The sequence below is a fragment of the Bos javanicus genome, chromosome 16 (assembly GCF_032452875.1).
Source record: "Bos javanicus breed banteng chromosome 16, ARS-OSU_banteng_1.0, whole genome shotgun sequence".
NCBI lineage: Eukaryota > Metazoa > Chordata > Mammalia > Artiodactyla > Bovidae > Bos > Bos javanicus.
The window spans coordinates 51853431-51872208 of NC_083883.1; the positions used below are offsets into that span (position 1 = coordinate 51853431).

Genomic DNA, 18778 nt, shown 5'->3' on the forward strand with positions numbered 1-18778 from the left:
TATGTTTGAGAGTGGGGTCTACAAACTGAGACCCCCAGCAGTGGCTCTTAAGTGCCCTCCGCTCCACTTCTGGTGGAAGCCAGGACTCTGGGACTATGGCTGATTCCAGGAAGGTTGCCAACTTCAGCAAATAAAAGTACAGGTCTCCCAGTTAGATCTGAATATCAGATAAACAAATTTCTTAGTACAAGTATGTCCCGTGTGGTGTTTACCTGGCAGCCCTAATGCCAGACCTGTAGCAGGAAATTCTTGAGAGCCCACCATGTCTCTTCATGGCAGAGGCCATGGAAGGAGTTTGGAGGGCACAAAGGGCTTTGCTGGCCAAAGATGGACCATAGGAGGCGGGTAGCCACACTGAACTGAAGCGTATGATGTGTATTGAAGCCCGTTCTCTGGGCAACCATGGAGGATGAGGCCCAAGTTCCAGGGTCTCCAGATGCCTGACTGGAGGCATTCTCTGAGTGTTTTAGTGTAACTCCCTGTCTTCCTGGAAACCAAAGCAGTCTGTATGATTAAAAAGCTAAAAGAAAAAAAAAGCTAGAGAATGTGAGAATTCCAGAAAGAAAAGATAAACTGAATTCCTAACAACAGCTTAGAGCTTTCCAGGTGGCTCAGTGGTAAAGAATTTGTGTGCCAAGCAGGAGATGTGGGTTTGATCCCTGGGTTGGAAAGAGTCCCTAGAGAAGGAAATGGCAACCCACTCCAGTTTTCTTGCTGGGAAGTCTCATGGACAGAGGAGCCTGGTGGTCTACAATCCATGGGGTTGCAGAGTTGAATGCAACCTAGCTACTGAAGAGCAAACAGCAATGCCTTAGAAGTGTTCACCCTTTAAAAGAAAGTCATTTTCTTGGAGAATCCACAGTTAAAAAAGAACAAAACACCTGAGACAGTGGTTGATCATTGGATAAGAAACAGAGAGATGTGAATTCTGGCAGAGAGCAAATATTGCCAAGAAGACTTCATGTCATAGAAACATTAATACTGTTTAAATGTCAGGGTGGGAGAAGGAAATGGCAACCCACTCCAGTATTCTTGCCTGGAAAATCTCATGGACAGATGAGCCTGGTGGACTAGTGTCTGGCATCGCAGAGTCATACACAACTTAGCAACTAAACAACAACAACACACAATCAGGCAGATGGTGATTTGGGGAAATAGTTCTTGATGGAAATGTGACATAAAATGAAGAGTGAAGTGACCTAGCAATATGGAATACAGAGTTTTGTAAGAAATTAACATTTGTGTATAGAATAATAATTGCAAATACTCAAACAATAAAGTCCATGGCTAAAGAAAAAAAATGTCAGGGTGGAAAATGTGGAGTTTAACAATCTATATTATAAAAAGGTTAGGTAGTGTTTTTAATCAGGATGAATCCTTGAACAAATTAGACTGTTATTGTTTAGTGGCTAAGTTGTGTCTGACTCTTTGCGACCCCATGGACCGTAGTCCACCTGGCTCCTTTGTCCATGGGATTTTCCAGGCAAGAATACTGGAATGGGTTGCAATTTCCTTTTCCAAGGGATCATCTGGACCAGGGACTGAACCTGTGTCTCCTTCATTGGCAGGCAGATTCTTTACTATGAGCCACCAGGAAAAGCCCCACATTAGACTGGTTCCATAATTTTGACTTAAAACAACTATATATCTTTCTCCTGACACATAACACTGAAAAGATAATGTAGCATTGTGGAAGAATTAGGTTTATTTATGTATGCAAAGCTTAATTAAACTTTCCTACATTTCTTAGTCTGGTTTTATGGGTCAGATAAGTTATTTTTTTCCAAGAACTATTTAAGGTCATAAAAATGTAAACATATGTGTTTCAGTTCAGTCATGTCTGACTCTTTGTGACCCCATGGACTGCAGGATGCCAAGCTTCCCTGTCCAGCCCCAACTTCCGGAGCTTGCTCAAACTCATGTCCATCAAGTCGGTGATGTCATCCAACCGTCTCATCCTCTGTCGTCCCCTTCTCCCGCCTTCAATCTTTCCCAGCATCCGGATCTTTTCCAAAGAGTCAGTTCTTCACATCAGGTGGCCAAAGCATTGGAGTTTCAGCTTCAGCATCAGTCTTTCCAATGAACATTCAGGACTGATTTCCTTTAGGATGGACTGGTTTGTTCTCCTTGCAGTCCAAGGAACTCTCAAGAGCCTTCTCCAACACCATGGTTTGAAAGCATCAATTCTTCACTCAATTTTCCTTATAGTCCAACTCTCACATCCACACATGACTACTGGAAAAACTATAACTTTGACTGGATGGACCTTTGTTGGCAAAGTAATGTCTCTGCTTTTTAATATGCTGTCTAGGTTGGTCATAGCTTTTCTTCCAAGGAGCAAGCATCTTTTAACTTCATGGCTGTAGTCATCATCTGCAGTGATTTTGGAGCCCAAGAAAATAGTCTGTCACTGTTTCCATTGTTTCCCCATCTATTTACCATGAAGTGATGGGACCAGATGCCATGATCTTAGTTTTTTGAATGTTGTTTTAAGCCAACTTTTTCATTCTCCTCTTTCACTTTTATCAAGAGGCTCTTTAGTTCTTCACTTTCTGCTATAAGGGTGGTGTCATCTGCGTGTCTGAGCTTATTGCTATTTCTCCCGGCAATCTTGATTCCAGCTTGTGCTTCATCCAGCCTGGCATTTCACATGTTGTACTCTGAATATAAGTTAAATAAGCGGGGTAACAATATACAGCTTTGACGTACTCCTTTCCCAATTTGGAACCAGTCCATTGTTCCATGTCTGGTTCTAACTGTTGCTCTGTGACCTGCATACAGATTTCTCAGGAGGCACGTAAGGTGGTCTGGTATTGTGTTTAACTATATTTGATTAAATTAACTGGTCTTGGGCTTTCCTGGTGGCTCAGTGGTTAAGAGTCCACCGTACAATGCAGGGGTCACAAGTTCAGTCCCTGGTCCAGGAAGGTCCTACATACCACAGGGCAGCTGAGCCCACGTGCCACAACTACTGAGCCCGCTTGCCCTAGAACCTGTGCTCCACGACAGGAGAAGCCGCCACAATAAGAAGCTCGCATTCTGACTAGAGAGTACCCCTCACTTGCCACAACTAGAGAAAGCACACGCAAGGGAGCAAAGACCCAGCACAGCCAAAAATAAATAAATATTTTTTTTGAAAGAAAAGCACTGACGTCCCTATACCCCGCCTTCCTCTTCGGAAAAAAACAAAACAAAACAGCTGATCTGTTTTACTTATTGCTTTTGACTGCACTGGGTCTTTGTTGCTTTGTGTGGACTTCCAGGTGTGGCGAGCAGGGACTACTCTTTGTTGCAGTGTTGGGGCTTCTCATTGCGGTGGCTTCTCTCGCTGCTGAGGATAGGCTCTGGGCTCCCGGGCTGTAGTTGTGGCACACACTCAGTAGTTGTGGCTTACAGGCCCTAGAGTGCTCGGGCTTCAGTAGTTGCAGCACGTGGATTCTGTATTTGTGGCTGGGGGCTCTAGAACACAGGCACAGTAATTGTGGCACATGGGCTTAGTTGCTCTACCACATGTGGAATCTTCCTTAGACCAGGGATCAAATCCATGTCCCCTGATTTGACAGGTGGATTCTTATCCACTGCACCACCAGGGAAGTCCGAGCTGATCTCGTTTATAAAGGATTTGTTCAGGTAAACCTGAGACATGCTCTGAACTACTCGCGTTTTATTGTGCTACCTGCCTCTCACCTCTGGTATATGGTCACTACGGATGTCAGAACCCCTCCCTGTACACAAACCCCTTGGCCTTGTGGTCCTGCTTTGGTCCCCCCACCAAAGCCAGGGGCTGTCTCCCTTCCCAGGAGTCTGGGCTGTGACTTGCTTTGACCAGTCGGAAGCGGCAGATGCTTTTGAGCTTCGGCCTTAAGGCTCCCAGCAGTTTCTGTCAGGAAGGAAGCCTGGTTTAGACTGCTGAGTGACAAGGGGCCACACCAAGACCCCAGTTTCTGGAGAGAAGCACGTGGATCGTCCAGGCCCCATCAAGCCATCCCAGCAATGCCATGTGGAGCTAGGACTCCTGACCCACAGAATTGTGGGCAGTAGAGGACAACAACATCAGCCCTGTACCCCCCTGTGCTAGGTGTGGGTGAGAGCCACGATTCTGTTCTCTCTCCACCTCAACCTTGGGGTTCTCCTGCCTGGAAAAGCTGTGTTTATTTCTAGTCACTTGTTCCTGTGGGTGTCAACATGGATGGTTACTTCCTCCTCTGGCTCACAGTCCAGAACCCCTGGACTTTGTTGCTCCTCTGGTTCCAGCCTTGGGCCCTGTGACCTTTGACACCCCCATCATTAGTTTTGGTTTTTTTTTTTTTTTTTTTTAGCACATCCTTCCTTTTTGGCACTACAGACTTCTTTTGTGTATTTCTTCACACAGCCCTAAAATCAGGCATTTCTCCAAGGAGCCCTGGTTCCTGTTCTTAGAAAATGATCTTAGAAACCAAGATCTGGAGCTGGGTATGCACACAGCTGTGGGCCCTTCTCAGATGGCACTTGACCATGTGTTCACACAGAGGAAACTGCTGCCACAAGCATCCACAGTGTTTCTGTTAGGCTGAACACGAGTTCATAGCAGCATCTCCAGTTGTGATCCAGACCTTGTGGTTCATCCCAGCCCCTCTCTTGCTTTTCCATAACCTCTCATCTAATTGTTTAGCCCACATCCTATAGGCAGTAGTGGAGCTGATAAACCATAGCCAGCAGGAAACAGCTTTGCCAGCTCAACCTCAGTGCTGTGTGCAGGCCCCTCTTCCTTTAGTCACAGGCTCTGCTCACTCCTGAGGTTGCTCAGACTGGCGCTTACACACCCCTTACGTGTTGTTACTCCATGTGTGACTCAGCAGGTTTCTTGGCCACATTTTGGTTTCCTGATCACCTGCATGAGTTTTTTAGACTTTTCACACATTAAGGTTCCCTCCATGTTCCATGCAGTTCATTGGATCTTAATAAAGGCATGGTGCCACGTGTCCCCTGATTGTGGGTCATGCAGAACAGTTCCCTGTTCCCTGATCTCCTGCTTGGAGAAACCCCCTGTGCTCTACCATTCATCCCTCCCCCAGCTTGTGGTTGTGTTGCTTATGCAGCAAATATGTGGATCTTTTCTAAAGATACTGAGATTATTAAGACATCTCTTGTAGGCTGTGCCGGAAAACTCATCTAACACAAGACATGGTCTTGCAAATTGCTCTCCATACACCGGTGTCCCCTAGAAGCAGCCTTGGATAAGAGCCCTCATGAAGTTATGTATAGACCACTCTCTGGTCCTGAGTAAAAAACATTTTTAACACAGGAGGTAAAGTTAAACACTATGTTCACAATTGTTAAGTGCTATGCATGAGCGTGTGTCCCACAGATCTCCCTATCGTCTGGAAGCTCCCTTTTATCCCTTCAACACAGGGTTGAATAGTGACTGTCACTATTCACACAGTCATTATTCAAGTGACTTTTTTAAAATACATTTATTTATTTATTTGGCAGGTCTGATTTCCTTTAGGATGGGCTGGTTTGATCTCCTTGCAGTCCAAGGGACTCTCAAGAGTCTTCTCCAGCACCACAGTTCAAAAGCATCAGTTCTTTGGCCATCAGCCTTCTTTATGGTCCAACTCTCATATCCATACAAGACTACTGGAAAAGCCATAGCTTTGACTAAACAGACCTTTGTCAGGAAAGTGATGTCTCTGCTTTTTAATATGCTGTCTAGGTTTGTCATGGCTTTTGTTCCAAGGAGCAAGCGTCTTTTAATTTCATGGCTTCAGTCATCACCTGCAGTGAATTTTGAGCCCACGAAAATAAAATCTGCCACTGCTTCCCCATCTAGCTGCCATGAAGTGATGGGGCCAGATGCCATGATTTTTTTTTTTCCTTATGTTTAGTTTTAAGTCAGCTTTCTCACTCTCCTTTCCATGAATCAAGGTTAATTGGACATGGTCAAGCAGAAAATAGCAAAAATGAACGCCAACATCTTAGGAACTGGTGAACTAAAATGGATAGGAATGAGAGAATTCCATTCAGATGACCATTATATCTACTACTGTGGGCAAGAATCCCTTAGAAAAAGAGGAGTAGCCCTCATAGTCAACAAGAGTCCGAAATGCATTACTTGGGTGCACTCTCAAAAATGACAGAATGATCTCAGTTCGTTTCCAAGGCAAACTGTTCAACATTACTTTTAAGTCTATACCCCAACCAGTGGTGCTGAAGAAGCTGAAGTTGAATGGTTCTGTGAAGATCTACAACACCTTCTAGAACTAACACCAAAAATAGATACCCTTTTCATCATAGGGGATTGGAATGCAAAAGTAGGAAGTCAAGAGATACTTGGCAAGTTTGGCCTTGGAGTACAAAATGAAGCAGGGCAAAAGCTAACAGTTTTGTCAAGAGAACACACTGGTCATAGCAAACACGCTTTTTCAACAACCCAAGAGATGACTCTATACCTGGACGTCACCAAATGGTCAATACCAAAATCAGATTGATTATGTTCTTTGCAGCCCAAGTTGGAGAAACTCTATACAGTCAGTAAAAACAAGACTTGAAGCTGACTGTGGCTCAGATCATGAGCTCCTTATTGCAAAATTCAGGCTTAAATTGAAGAAAGTAGGGGAAACCACTAGGCCATTAAGGTATGACCTAAATCAAATCCCTTATGATTATACAGTGGAGGTGACAAATAGATTTACGGGATTAGATCTGGTGGACAGACTGCCTGAAGAACTACGGATAGATGTTTGTAGCATTGTTCGGAAGCAGTGACCAAAACCATCCCAAAGAAAAGGAAATGCAAGAAGGCAAAGTGGTCATCTGAGGAGGCTTTACAAATAGCTGAGAAAAGAAGAGAAGCAAAAGGCAAGGGAGAAAGGGAAAGATACATCCAATTGAATGTAGAGTTCCAGAGAATAACAGAGATAGGAAGGTCTTCTTAAGTGAACAATATAAAGAAGTAGAGGGAAAAAATAAAATGGAAAAGACGAGCGATCTCTTCAAGAAAATTGGAGATATCAAGGGAAACATTTCATGCAAGGATGGGCATGATAAAAAACAGAAAGAGTAAGGACCTAACAGAAGCAGAAGAGATTAAGAAGGGATGGCAAGAATACATGGAACTGTACAAAAAAGGTCTTAATGACCCAGATAACCACAATGATGTGGTCACTCACCTAGAGTCAGACATCCTGGACTATGAAGTCAAATGGGTCTTTGGAAGCATTACTGTGAACAAAGCTAGTGGAGGTGATGGAAATCCAGCTGAGCTATTTAAAATCCTAAATGATGGTGCTGTTAAAGTGCTGCACCCATTTCAGCAAATTTGGAAAACTCAGCAGTGGCCACAGGGCTGGAAAATATTAGTTTTCATTCCAATCCCCAAAAACGGCAATGCCAAAGAATGTTCAGACTACCATACAATTGAGCTCATTTCACATGCTAGCAAGCTTATGCTCAGAATCCTTCAAGCTGTGCTTCAGCAGTCCCTGAAACAACTTCCAGATGTACGAGCTGGGTGTCAAAGAGGCAGAGGAACCAGAGATCAAGTTGCCAACATTTATTGGATCATGGAGAAAGCAAGGGTGTTTCAGAAAAACATCTGCTTCTTTGACTATGCTAAAGCCTTTGTGTGGATCACAAGCTGTGGAAAATTCTTGAAGTGATGAGAGTACCAGACCACCTTACCTGTCTCCTGAGAAACCTGTATGAGGGTCAAGAAGCAATGGTTAGAAGAACCAGACATGAAACAACTGCCTGGTTCAAAATTGGGGAAGGAATACATCAAGGCTGTATATTGTCAACCTGCTTATTTAACTTATATGCAGAGTATATCATGCAAAATGCTAGGCAGGATGAATCACAAGCTGGAATCAAGACTGCCAGAAGAAATATCAACAACCTCAGATATGCATATGATACCACTCTAATAACAGAAAGTGAAGAGAAACTAAAGAGCCTCTTGATGAGAGTGAAAAAGTTGGCTTAAAACTTAACATTCAGAAAACTAAGGTCATGGCACCCAGTCCCATCACTTCATGGCAAATAGAAGTGGAAAAAGTGGAAGCAGTGACAGATTTTTCTTGGCCTCCAAAATCACTGCAGACAATGATTGCAGCCACAAAATTAAAAGATGCTGAATCCTTGGAAGGAAAGCTATGACAAACTTAGACAATAAAAAACAGAGACCACTTTGTCAACAAAGGTCTGTATAGTCAAAGCTATGGTTTTTCCAGTAGTCATGTACAGATATGAGTTGGACCATAAAGAAGGCTGAGTGCTAAAGAACTGATGTTTTCGAATTGTAGTGCTGGAGAAGACTACTGAGAGTCCCTTGTATAGCAAGGATATCAAACCAGTCCATCCTAAAGGAAATCAACCCTGAATATTCATTGGAAGGACAGATGCTGAAGCTGTAGCTGAAGCTCCAATACTTTGGCCACCTGATGTGAAGAGCTGACTCTTTGGAAAAGTCCTTGATTCTGGGAAAGATTGAGGGCAGGAAGAGAAGGGAGCAGCAGAGGATGAAATGGTTAGATAGCATAACCATCTCAATGGACATGAGTTACAGCAAACTCCAGGAGATGGTGGAGGACAGCCCTGTTTTCTCAGCCAGAGGAGAAGAGAGCCTCCATGGGATTCATGGGTCCTCAGACACGAGGGCTGCAGAGTCCCCCTGCCTCTTGGGGCCAGGCAGGCCACCAGGAACCAAGAAGAAGGGCCTACACAGTCTCAAGTGACTTTTTTTTAATGTATTTATTTATTTATTTGGCTGTACCAGGTCTTAGTTGGATTTTCATTGTGGCCTGTGGGATCTAGTTCCCTGACCGGGGATCAAACTTAAGCCCCTTGCATTGGGAAAGTTCAGTCTTAGGCACTGGGCCACCAGTGAAGTTCTACAAATGGCTTTTAGGAGAACTGCTCAGACCAACAGAAAAGCAGTGTGACGGTCCGTTTTCTTCTTGGGGGAGGGAGTTTCAGTGTTCCAGGAGAAGCTGAGGCTCCTTGGCAGCAATGCAGACTCTGCCTCAGGAGTGACTGGCAGGCACCTGTTGTGTGGGTACAAAGGGCTGTCCGGCCACAGGCTCCTTCAGGGCTGGGTGCCCTGGGGAGCATCTCAGATTCCGTCCACCACCTGGTCCTCGGACGTCCATTTTCCTGGTGTGCTCTTGTAAACCCTGACGGCTCTAAACTAACCATTTGGCTTTTCTTGCGTCACCAGACCACCAGGCCTCTTCAGGCCTCCCTGTGCTCACGTGAGAGCCTGGGCGTGGCCCACAGACCTCCTTGCCCAGCTTGCCTACCCCCCTCCCCAACACCTACTGGCAGGCAGCTTCCTGAGCCCCTGCCTGGCCATTCGCTGTGGGTGTGGGTCCCTCAGAGGGTGTCCTGGTCCATCCTCGGAGGAATGGGTCCCTTGGAGGCTGTCCAGGTCAGTTCACGGAGGGAGCCCCTGCCCGGCTTTAATCTTGCTGCGTTTAAAATGACATCATTCCTCAGCGAGCCGGCTGCCTCCCCACTAACAACTCCCAGAGGGCAGGAGCTTGGCCTCTGTGCAGTGCTGAACCCCAGGGCCTGGCACACAGCTCAGCTCTGTGCCGGCTGAGCAGTAGGTGCTCAGCTCTGCCGGGTGAGCAGTAGGTGCTCAGCTCTGCTGGATGACGGAACAGCACGTGTTAACACGTGTCTGTGTCGGGTTGTGCCTCTGAGTGCCTGTGGTTTTTCCTCCCAATGAGCCTGGCTGCCTGGAATGTCCGGGTCCCCAGGACTGGAGCCAGAGGCTGAGTCTCAGTCTCCATGGGGCTGCCTGGCTGACCCGCCTTTTGGGAGAGGGGATGCGGTCATTTAGTTCTGGTCTGTTCTCTTCTGGGCCTCTGTTCTCACTTGTGTTTCCTGCCAAGGACGGGGGAGGTGGGCTCAAGCAGAACAGGAGGGAGCAGGGAGGAGGGTGATGCCGCCTTCCACTGCCCTGTCCATCCTGCCCAGTGGTGCCACAGGGTTTGCTTCCTCCTTCAGGCTTCTGCACTGGGGCTGAGCCAAGGGCTGGATCTGCGGTGCCATAAACCCACCAACCTCCATGCAGGCCTGGTCGGGTGTGGGGGTGGAGGGGCTCTGCAGGGAGTTCAGGGTGTGGACCCAGCACCTCCAGCCTCCTAGCTCAGTGCTGGGAGCTGACCCTGTCCTCTTCCAGATTGAGAGGCCAGACCTGGGTGTCTGCCTTCTTGCCGCCCTGCTTGGACAACTTCCTTCTGTGGAAGAAAGACAGCCCCAGCAGCCAGAGGCGGGGACAGAGGGCTGAGATGGAGGACAGAGGCTGAGGCACATGGAGAGAGACAGACACATCGCAGGGGCTGGGGTGGGGGGGGCGGGTGGGGGGGGCGGTGCGCAGAGGAGGGAGGCGGACTGGGAGGGAGGCCACCAGCACTAATATAAACCAGTTAGAAAAACAGGAGAGGCCAGGCATCAAGGCCAGCCAGGCTGGGCTTGTTTTTCCAGAATGAAAGGCCCGGAAGGAGCTGGGGGTGGGGTGTGGAGACAAGTCCTGATTCCAGTTTGGAAAAAGGGCTCTGCCTACCAGGGCCTGGATCCTGCTGAGGAAACGGTCCGTTAGACTGGGGGTGGGGCGTCCTCCCAGTCCTGTGTCCTCAGCCGGTCCTACCTGCTGTCACCCCTCATTCCTTCTTGCTGCAGCATCAGCAGCCTCCTCCCCTTGCCTGGAGCCCAGGAGTCTGGCTGAGCTGGGCTCCTTGCTTGTCTGAGAACTTGGGGACCAGGGCAGGGTTCAAGAGTTAGACTCCAGCCCACCAGGGTCTGGGACCTGTGACCATAATTCAGTCCAAATGGGCAGTCCAAAAATGCACCGTGGGTTTTGTGGTTGTTCAGTGGATTTTTCCTTTCTTTTTCTTGAGGTTTGCTTAACTAGAAAGAGTGGGTTTGGTACACAGTGCATGCTCTGTTATTTCACATTTGTTTACGTGACTTTGTGAGTTTTCCCAGAGCTTCAAATTTGTGCCTTCTGTTGGGAAGGCTTCCATACCCCCCTTTCTTCCCTCTCCTCCAGGAGGGGAGGGTGGTGCTCCCGGGAATAGTGGACCTGGGTCTGGGTGGAAGGCAGATGGGGTGGGGGCACCAGGACAGGGAACCCTGGTCCCTGCCACTCATCTCCCTGGCAGCTTTCTGGGTGCTGAAGCTGACTGATAGACCGTGGTGTCCATCACGCTGCCAGGAGGGAGCCCCTGCACCCCCAGGGCCTGCACTACTCTTGTCCCCACCTCACAGCTGAAAAAATGGAGCCCCAGGGGTCACCACACAGCCAGCGGGAAGAGCTGGTGGCTGGGGGGCCTTTCTGCTGGCCTGCAGGGGGTTGGGAGGGGAAATGGCTGGGGTCCCCCTATAGAGGTGCAGGTGAGGAGATGCTCCCCCCAGAACCCTAGACCTCCAGTGGCCCTAGTGGGGATCCGTCTGTCACAAATACCCACAAGGCATCTGGGGCCATGCCCTTAGGCCCCTGCCCCTCCAGGGCTGGGCTGCTGCCCCCTTCTCCAGGACCCAAGCCAGAGTGACTCCCCTCACCCTCTGGGACACAGTGGCCAAGGCCCTAACGCCTCCCATCAAGCCAGCCAAGTACTAGGGGAGGCCAAGGGGCCGGGCAGGAGCAGAGGGGGCGGTCTGCAGACTGTCAGCCAGCCCAGGGCTCCGTGATGTCATGGCGGGTGCTGAGGAGGGGGAGGAGGAGGGGGCCGGGCTGTTTTTCTGCAGAGTTTGAGACTGAGGGAGACAAAGCGCCTCCGGGCCAGGCGGGCGCCATGGAGCTGCGGGCCTGGGTCCTGCTCTGGAGACTTGTGCTTCTGCAGAGTGAGTTCATGGGGGGTGGGGTGGCAGGAGTCACATCTAGTCTGAGCCAGTTTGTGTTTGGGGCTAAGCCTGTCTGAACTCTGGGGTGAGGGGACACCCCACCAGGAAGCGGATGGGTCTGGGGACCTCAGAGGCTGCCGCTCACCAGAAGGCCCCCAGGACACGGAGGGGCTGAAGTCTGATGTTAGATCCCTACAGAACTTCCCCTCACTGTATGCTGGAGACAGGGCTGGACAGGGCAGGGAGGCTGAGCATGGGGGTTCCTCCTGGAGTCCCTTGCACCCTCTACTTCCCTGGGACGCCCCTCTAGCCTTGTGCTTATCTGTTGTCAGGAGGGGATGGGTGAAGGATTGAGGGGGACCCGGGAAGCATGGGTATCACAGGGTCCGTTCCCGGGCCGCCGGAGCCTGCTCCCCGGGGGTGGCCTGCTGACCCGGCACATTCCTCTGTCCAGCCGGGGCGCCAGGCCACATCTCTGGAGCAGGAATTTAGCATGTGGGGTGGCAGATGGTGGGGTCACTCTCCACATCCAGCCTTCTTGTCCTTCTGAAGGCCAAGGGCCTCCTGGGTGGGGTGCCAGCAGCCTGAGGACCCTGGAGGGTTAGTGCAGCATGGCCCTGGGCAGGTGCCACACCTGGATATGTATGTAGCCCCCAAACCAGCTGAGGTGTCAGGCACTGGCGCTCTTGTGGCCTTGCTGCAGTGATGGTTAGGGTAGCCACCATTCCTGAAGGTGGCCCTTGGTGACAAGCACATATCCAGAGCTGGGCTGGCCCCACCACTCACCCCGAGAGATGCAGGTGCTGTCCCTGCAGCCCAGGGAGGTGGCCACGAGGATTAAGTGGGGGCCTGGGAGAGGTAGGGGGAATAGGAGACCCCCCACTGTCCCCTCCTGGCTTCTCTGGACCTACCCCTACCTGTTACCAGGGTATCCTTAGCACCCACCTCAAATAGGACTAAAGAAGGGACCCAGGGGCCAAGTGGGGAGCCAATTTCAGCAGGTGAGCCACATGTGAAGGCTCAGGTCACCCCCTCCCCAGTTTGACCCTCACTTCCTCTCATTCCAGGTTCTGCCGTCCTTCTGTCTTCAGGTTAGTGACCACCCTCCCCTAAGAACCTGTCAGTCTCCCTGCCTTCTTGCTAGCCCCATCCTGTACTGTCCTCTGGAGTCTCATCCCTCCAGAGGGTGAGACTCCCCTTTCCCACCAGGGCCATCAGGGCCCGCGACCTCCGACAGGTCCGTGGTGTCCGAGTCCACAGTAAGCTGGGCAGCAGGCGCCCGGGCGGTGCTGCGCTGCCAGAGCCCGCGCATGGTGTGGACCCAAGACAGGCTGCATGACCGCCAGCGCGTCGTCCACTGGGACCTCAGCGGCAGCAAGGCTGGCGGCCCCGCGCGCCGACTGGTGGACATGTACTCGACGGGCGAGCAGCGCGTGGGCGAGCAGCGCTTGGGCGAGCAGCGCGTGGGCGAGCAGCGCGTGTACGAGCCGCGCGACCGCGGCCGCCTCCTGCTGCCTCCCTCCGCCTTCCACGATGGCAACTTCTCGCTGTTCATCCGAGGTACTAGCCGGGGTACCGCGGCGGGGGGGCGGGGGCTCCGGGGCGCAGGCGGGGCCGCGGAGCTTACGGCTGGGTTCCCCCCGCCCATCCCCCGGTACGTAGCGGTGGAGGAGACTGACGAGGGGCTGTACACCTGTAATCTTCACCACCATTACTGCCACCTCTACGAGAGCCTGGCCGTGAGCCTCGAGGTTACCGACGACCGTGAGTGTGCCCCCCCAACACCCCGGCCCTGCGCTCCCACCCCTGCCACCCTGGACGCCCCGTCCCGGCTCCCTCACGGCCCGGGATCCCTGACCACCATGCTCCCCCAGCCCGGGCCGCCGGCGCGCACTGGGACGGCGAGAAAGAGGTGCTGGCTGTGGAGCGCGGCGCGCCTGCGTTGCTGACGTGCGTGAACCGCGCGCACGTGTGGACTGACAGACACTTGGAGGAAGCGCAGCAGGTTGTGCACTGGGACCGCCAGCCTCCCGGGGTGCCGCACGACCGTGCGGACCGCCTGCTCGACCTTTACGCGTCCGGCGAGCGCCGCGCCTACGGGCCGCCCTTCCTGCGCGACCGCGTGGCCGTGGAGGCGGACGCGTTCGCGCGCGGCGACTTCTCGCTGCTTATCGACCCGGTGGAGCCTGCAGACGAGGGCACCTACTCCTGCCACCTGCACCACCACTACTGCGGCCTGCACGAGCGCCGCGTCTTCCACCTGAGGGTCACCGAGCCAGCTGCCCGGCCGCCCCCGCCCCCGCGGGACTCCCCGGGCAATGGCTCCAGCCACAGCGGCGCGCCCGGCCCAGGTGCAAGAGGTACGTCTGCGGGGCAGCAACCCACCTGGCCCCCTCCCGTCCCAAAGCAGGGATCCCGGTGTTGGGGGGTTGGCCTCCGCGGGCTGAGATCGGCTGGGTCGGGGCGCACGGTGCGCTCCCTGACGTTGTCCCGCGCACGGTCCCCGTAGATCCCACCCTGACGCGAGGCCGCAGCGTCATCAACGTCATCGTCCCCGAGGGCCGAGCCCACTTCTTCCAGCAGCTGGGCTACGTGCTGGCCACCCTGCTGCTCTTCATCCTGCTGCTCATCACGGTCGTTCTGGCCACCCGGCAGCGCCGCCGTGGAGGTGAGCCGATTGCCTGGCTTGGGCCAGCTTCAGGAAGCCTTTCCCGGCCGGAGGCGGGACTTAGGGCACAGTGACCAAAGCAGACGGGCCTGGAGCCTCCTGCCCGGGCTGCGAGGGTTCCTCTGGGCTGGAGGAGCTGGGGAGTGGGCAAGGCTGCCCCCAACACGAGTCTTCCTCCCCAGGCTACGAATACTCCAACAAGAAGTCCAAGTCAAAGGGGTAAGTATCCCTTCTGGGTTCCCCGGGGACCGAGCAGACTCACCCACCTTCTGACCTCGCACCACCCTCCTGCCTCCAGGAAAGACATAAACATGGCAGAGTTTGCTGTGGCCTCCGGGGACCAGTCTCTTTACAGGAGTGAGGACATTCGACTAGGTGAGGAGACCCAAGGGGCAGACTGTGGCTCCCAGGCCTGGGATGAGGGAGGCACGTCTTTGAGGGGCCCTCACCTTGCTCTCTTCCTGCTCCAGATTACAAAAACAACATCCTGAAGGAGAGGGCTGAGGTGGCCCATAGCCTCCCACCGGCCAAGAACATCGACTTGGACAAAGGTTAGTGAAGGGGAGGGAGGGAGACCCCTGCCCATCTCAGAGCTGGGCTGTACCCCCTTTCCATCCACTCAGAACCCCAAGACACCTGCCAGCCTTGCAAGGAGTCCCCTGCCCCCTCGGGGTTCCAGAAGTCCCTGGATGGTCCTGATAGAAGTCGGCCCATTTTGCCGGGGCAGAGGGCAGACACCACCTGTCCCTTTGGCTTCCAGAGTTCAGGAAGGAGTACTGCAAATAAGGCGACTCTGGGCTCCTGGCTGGGCCAGCAGCTCTGCCAACTCTTGTCTGTCCACCTTGGAGGACTCTTCCTGACCCCCACGCAGCTTACCTGGCCCCCCTTCCAGCGGCTGGTCCCGCTGTCCAGGAACTTGGCCCGGACTGGTGCAGAGTGAGGCTGCCTCCAGGCCCACAGGACCACCTAGTCTTCCGACGCGCTCGTGGGCTCCCTGGAATCTGCCAGCGCTGCAGCTGGCCCCTTCAGCAGCCCTCACCAGGTGCCCTTCCCTCCTCACGTGGCCAAGACCCTGCTGATGTCCACCAGTCCCTCAGGCTCTCTTGGCCTCTGCCCACTGGGGGCTAGGAGCCCCACCTCTGCAGGGGCAGGACAGGGCTCAGTGGGGATTCTTGGCGTCTGGGTCAGCCTCAGGGCTGGCAGTCCTCAGGAGAGCTGCCTGCTGGCTCCCCTCGACTGCACCCCATGTTACCCTGCCAGACTGTAGCGGGCTCTGCATGGCAACCCAAAGCCTATGCACTCCAGGCCTGGGGCTAGTGTTTCTCTGCACTGCATCTGGCCACCTGGGGCCGCCTCTCTGCTTACCCTGCTCCAGCCCCGTTTTCAACAAGTTGCCTTGACAGTCACTGGGCTCCATGTGACTTCTGACTCTGACCCCCTTCTCTCGGCTTTTCCCTGGGCTGGAGTCCAGGGACGAGGCCTCATTGACTCTGTTTTGGCTGAGGACCGGAGGATGGTGTCAAGATGGTCTTAGAGTGGCCAGTGCTGCCACTCCCGACACCCTAAACTTGCTCATCCTGGGGAATTGCTATTGTCTCAATAAAGACCACATCGATTTTAGACCTGGGCCCAAGGATGCTTCTGCTGTTCCACTCCGTCTCCCGGGGGCAGAGTCTGTGCCTTGGGGACCCCAAAGTGCTTTCTTTCATCTGAAGTTGCACTGTCATCACCCCTTCCTTTGGGTGGAAGGTCTGGGTGTCCTGGGGAGGGGCCTCAGGTCCTCTTCAGAGGGTTTATTGGACATGGGGGAGGGGAGCATGATGGGGGATATGAGGACAGAGGGCTGTACTAGTTCAGTCCTCTGAAAAGAGAAGCAGATGCCAGGATGGGCTTCAGTTCACGAGGAAAAAGGGGGAGGAAGCAGTCAGTGGGAGAGCCCTCAGGGGTGCCAGCAGGACAGGAACAGAACAGGAAGAGTATGAGGTAGAAAGAAGCCTGTTTCTCCAGCCCTGACCCTGTCTTCCAAGGCCCTTGGGGGGAGGAGGGGCAACTGTCACCCTAAGTCGGAAAACCCAGAGTGGTAGACTGACAACTCACAGATCATGACCTGCTGAGCAAGGAAGCACAGCCACCCTCACAGAGTCCGCGTGTGGCTCTCCCAGCACTGGAACTCTCACCTGCCGAAGGTGAAACCCTGTCATTTTGAAGCCACAGTTTCAAGATGTCACACAAGGAGACCCACAATATTTGTTCCTTACAGTTCCTGGTTGGGGGATGGGAATGCTCTGTGAGCCAGGGGAAGGGCAGCTCTCTGGAGCAAGGGCTGCAGGCCGGAGATGGATAGCCCAGGGTAGCAAGCACCTAAAATTTATAAGGCACTTGGGGCAGCGGTCACTGACTGTCACGGGCTCGACTCTGAGTGGTCACTGTAAAAGGTGCTGGGGGAAAAGCAAGGCAGGAACTTGTGGTGGGGATCCTGAGCTTGGGTCCTCACCTACCTGTCCAGATTCTGTACGTGAGCAGGGTTGACATGCAGTAAAACGCCTGGGCGACAATTCAAAATAGCTGTTTTCTCTTCACACCCCTCAAGAACCCCCCCAGTGGCAAAAGCAGGGAGGGAGGCTGGGGCAGGGAGTTGTGACTCCCCCCAGCCTAGTGGCCCCCGAATCACAGTGGCCACACTGCCACTGGACAAGGCCCTTCCTGTCAGAGCTCAGGCTCTGGCCACAAACTCAGGCCCCTTGCAGAACCCCAGCTCGACCACATGAACATGGGTCCTGGGACTGGCCTCTGGCTACCAGCCTCTGTCCTGTGACTTGGGCTGAGAGTTAGGTGATCAGGTAGGAGAGAGAGGTTCAAGGGCAGGAGAGCATCTGGGACCCCAGAGCCCCTGCATCAGTGTGACCAGCAGCTATTTGTATCTGACCTGGGGGATCTGGTCCCTGGTGAGCTCTCAGGGTAGGGACTGTCTTCCTCCCTCTCCCGAACACCCAGCAGAAAGCCATGGTGACCCTTCCTTCAAGGCCATCTTTCCTGGCTTCCTCAGATCACCTCTGGGGAAGCTGAGACCCAAGAGAAGAAGGCCCAGGCTTTGTTGAGTGGGCCAACCTCATAGAGCCCTCAGAGCCTAGGGAAACGGATGTCAACACCCCTGCCGAGGCTCACCTGAGGGTGGTCCCTGGCCTGGACTCAGGGACTTATGGAAAAACTGGCTCCTCCAGTGATGGACTAATGTGGCCTTTTCTTGTGCTGGTCCACTGAGCAAGGATGGTCCTGACCTGGCAGATGGGAGAGTCCAGGCTCCAAGCCAACTTCAAAGAGGGCAGCACCATCACTCTCAGGCTCCACCCTAGGTCCTCTCCCATCTCACTCTCGCCAGCGTGGGCCTCCTTCTAGTGGCCTCAAGTTTTCCTCCTGGGGTCGAAGAGGGAGAGCCGCTCTCCCCAGTGGCTGGACCCTTCACTGCCAGGGGGGCGCTGCTCCTCATATCCCTTGCCCCACGGAGGACCCCACGCAGGTTTGATGGACAGCAGCTAGGAAAAAAAAAATCTCTACACCTGCTGCCGGAGGGCCGTGCTCCTGTGTGCGCATAGCTGCTCGCGCTGACCCTACTGTCGCGTCCACACGGGGACCCGCAAAACGCTTGGCCCGTGTTTCTTGGAGCCCCCGTGCGACCTGGCAGAGGGCGCGCCAACTCGGAGCTGACGCGGGGTGGGGGTAGGGGGGCAAAGTGACAGAGTGGCATCGGTTCCGGTCCGGACACAAGAATTCTCAGCTTCCCGCGTAGCCGCTGCAGCACGTCGGTGTAACCAAGGCGCCGCCGGACTATGAAGAGGTGGAGGACCGGAGCCCGGCGGCGCAGAACCCCTCCGAGGGCTCCAGGCCGGGCTCGGAGCTTCCTGAGGGCCCCCACCCGCCTTCTTCCTGCCGAGCGCGCCCCCGGCCGCCCACTGGCCCGGAGCCTGACCCTGTGGACTGCCCACCAATGCGCGTGGCGAAGGCCCGGAGCGCGCGCCCTAGGCTCCAGGCCTGGACACGGCAGGAGGCCCCGCCCCTAGCGCGCCCCGCCCCCCAGGCGCGCGTGCGCAGCCCCGCCCCCACGCCGCTGGCCGCCCGGTGACGTCAGGCACGCCGCTCTCGGGCGCCCCCAGCGGCCGCTCGTAGCCGGATCCGCGGTCCCTTTAACGCGCGGCCCGAGGGGGCGGCGGCGGGGCGCACGGACGCGGCGGGCCTCGCGCCCTCCCTGCCTGCGTCCCGGGCCCGGGGCGCATGGGCGGCCGT

General features: G+C 53.9%; 1 protein-coding gene across 1 annotated transcript; it reads left to right on the forward strand.

Moving 5' to 3' along the window:
- Positions 1-11710: 11710 nt before the first annotated feature.
- Positions 11711-16117, forward strand: MXRA8 (matrix remodeling associated 8). Its single transcript, XM_061383078.1, has 10 exons — positions 11711-11829; positions 12897-12920; positions 13039-13389; positions 13492-13593; positions 13704-14189; positions 14339-14497; positions 14680-14716; positions 14796-14872; positions 14968-15048; positions 15258-16117. The coding sequence occupies exons 1-10, from the start codon at positions 11781-11783 to the stop codon at positions 15281-15283; spliced, it is 1392 nt and encodes a 463-aa protein (XP_061239062.1). The 5' UTR covers positions 11711-11780; the 3' UTR covers positions 15284-16117.
- Positions 16118-18778: the final 2661 nt, after the last annotated feature.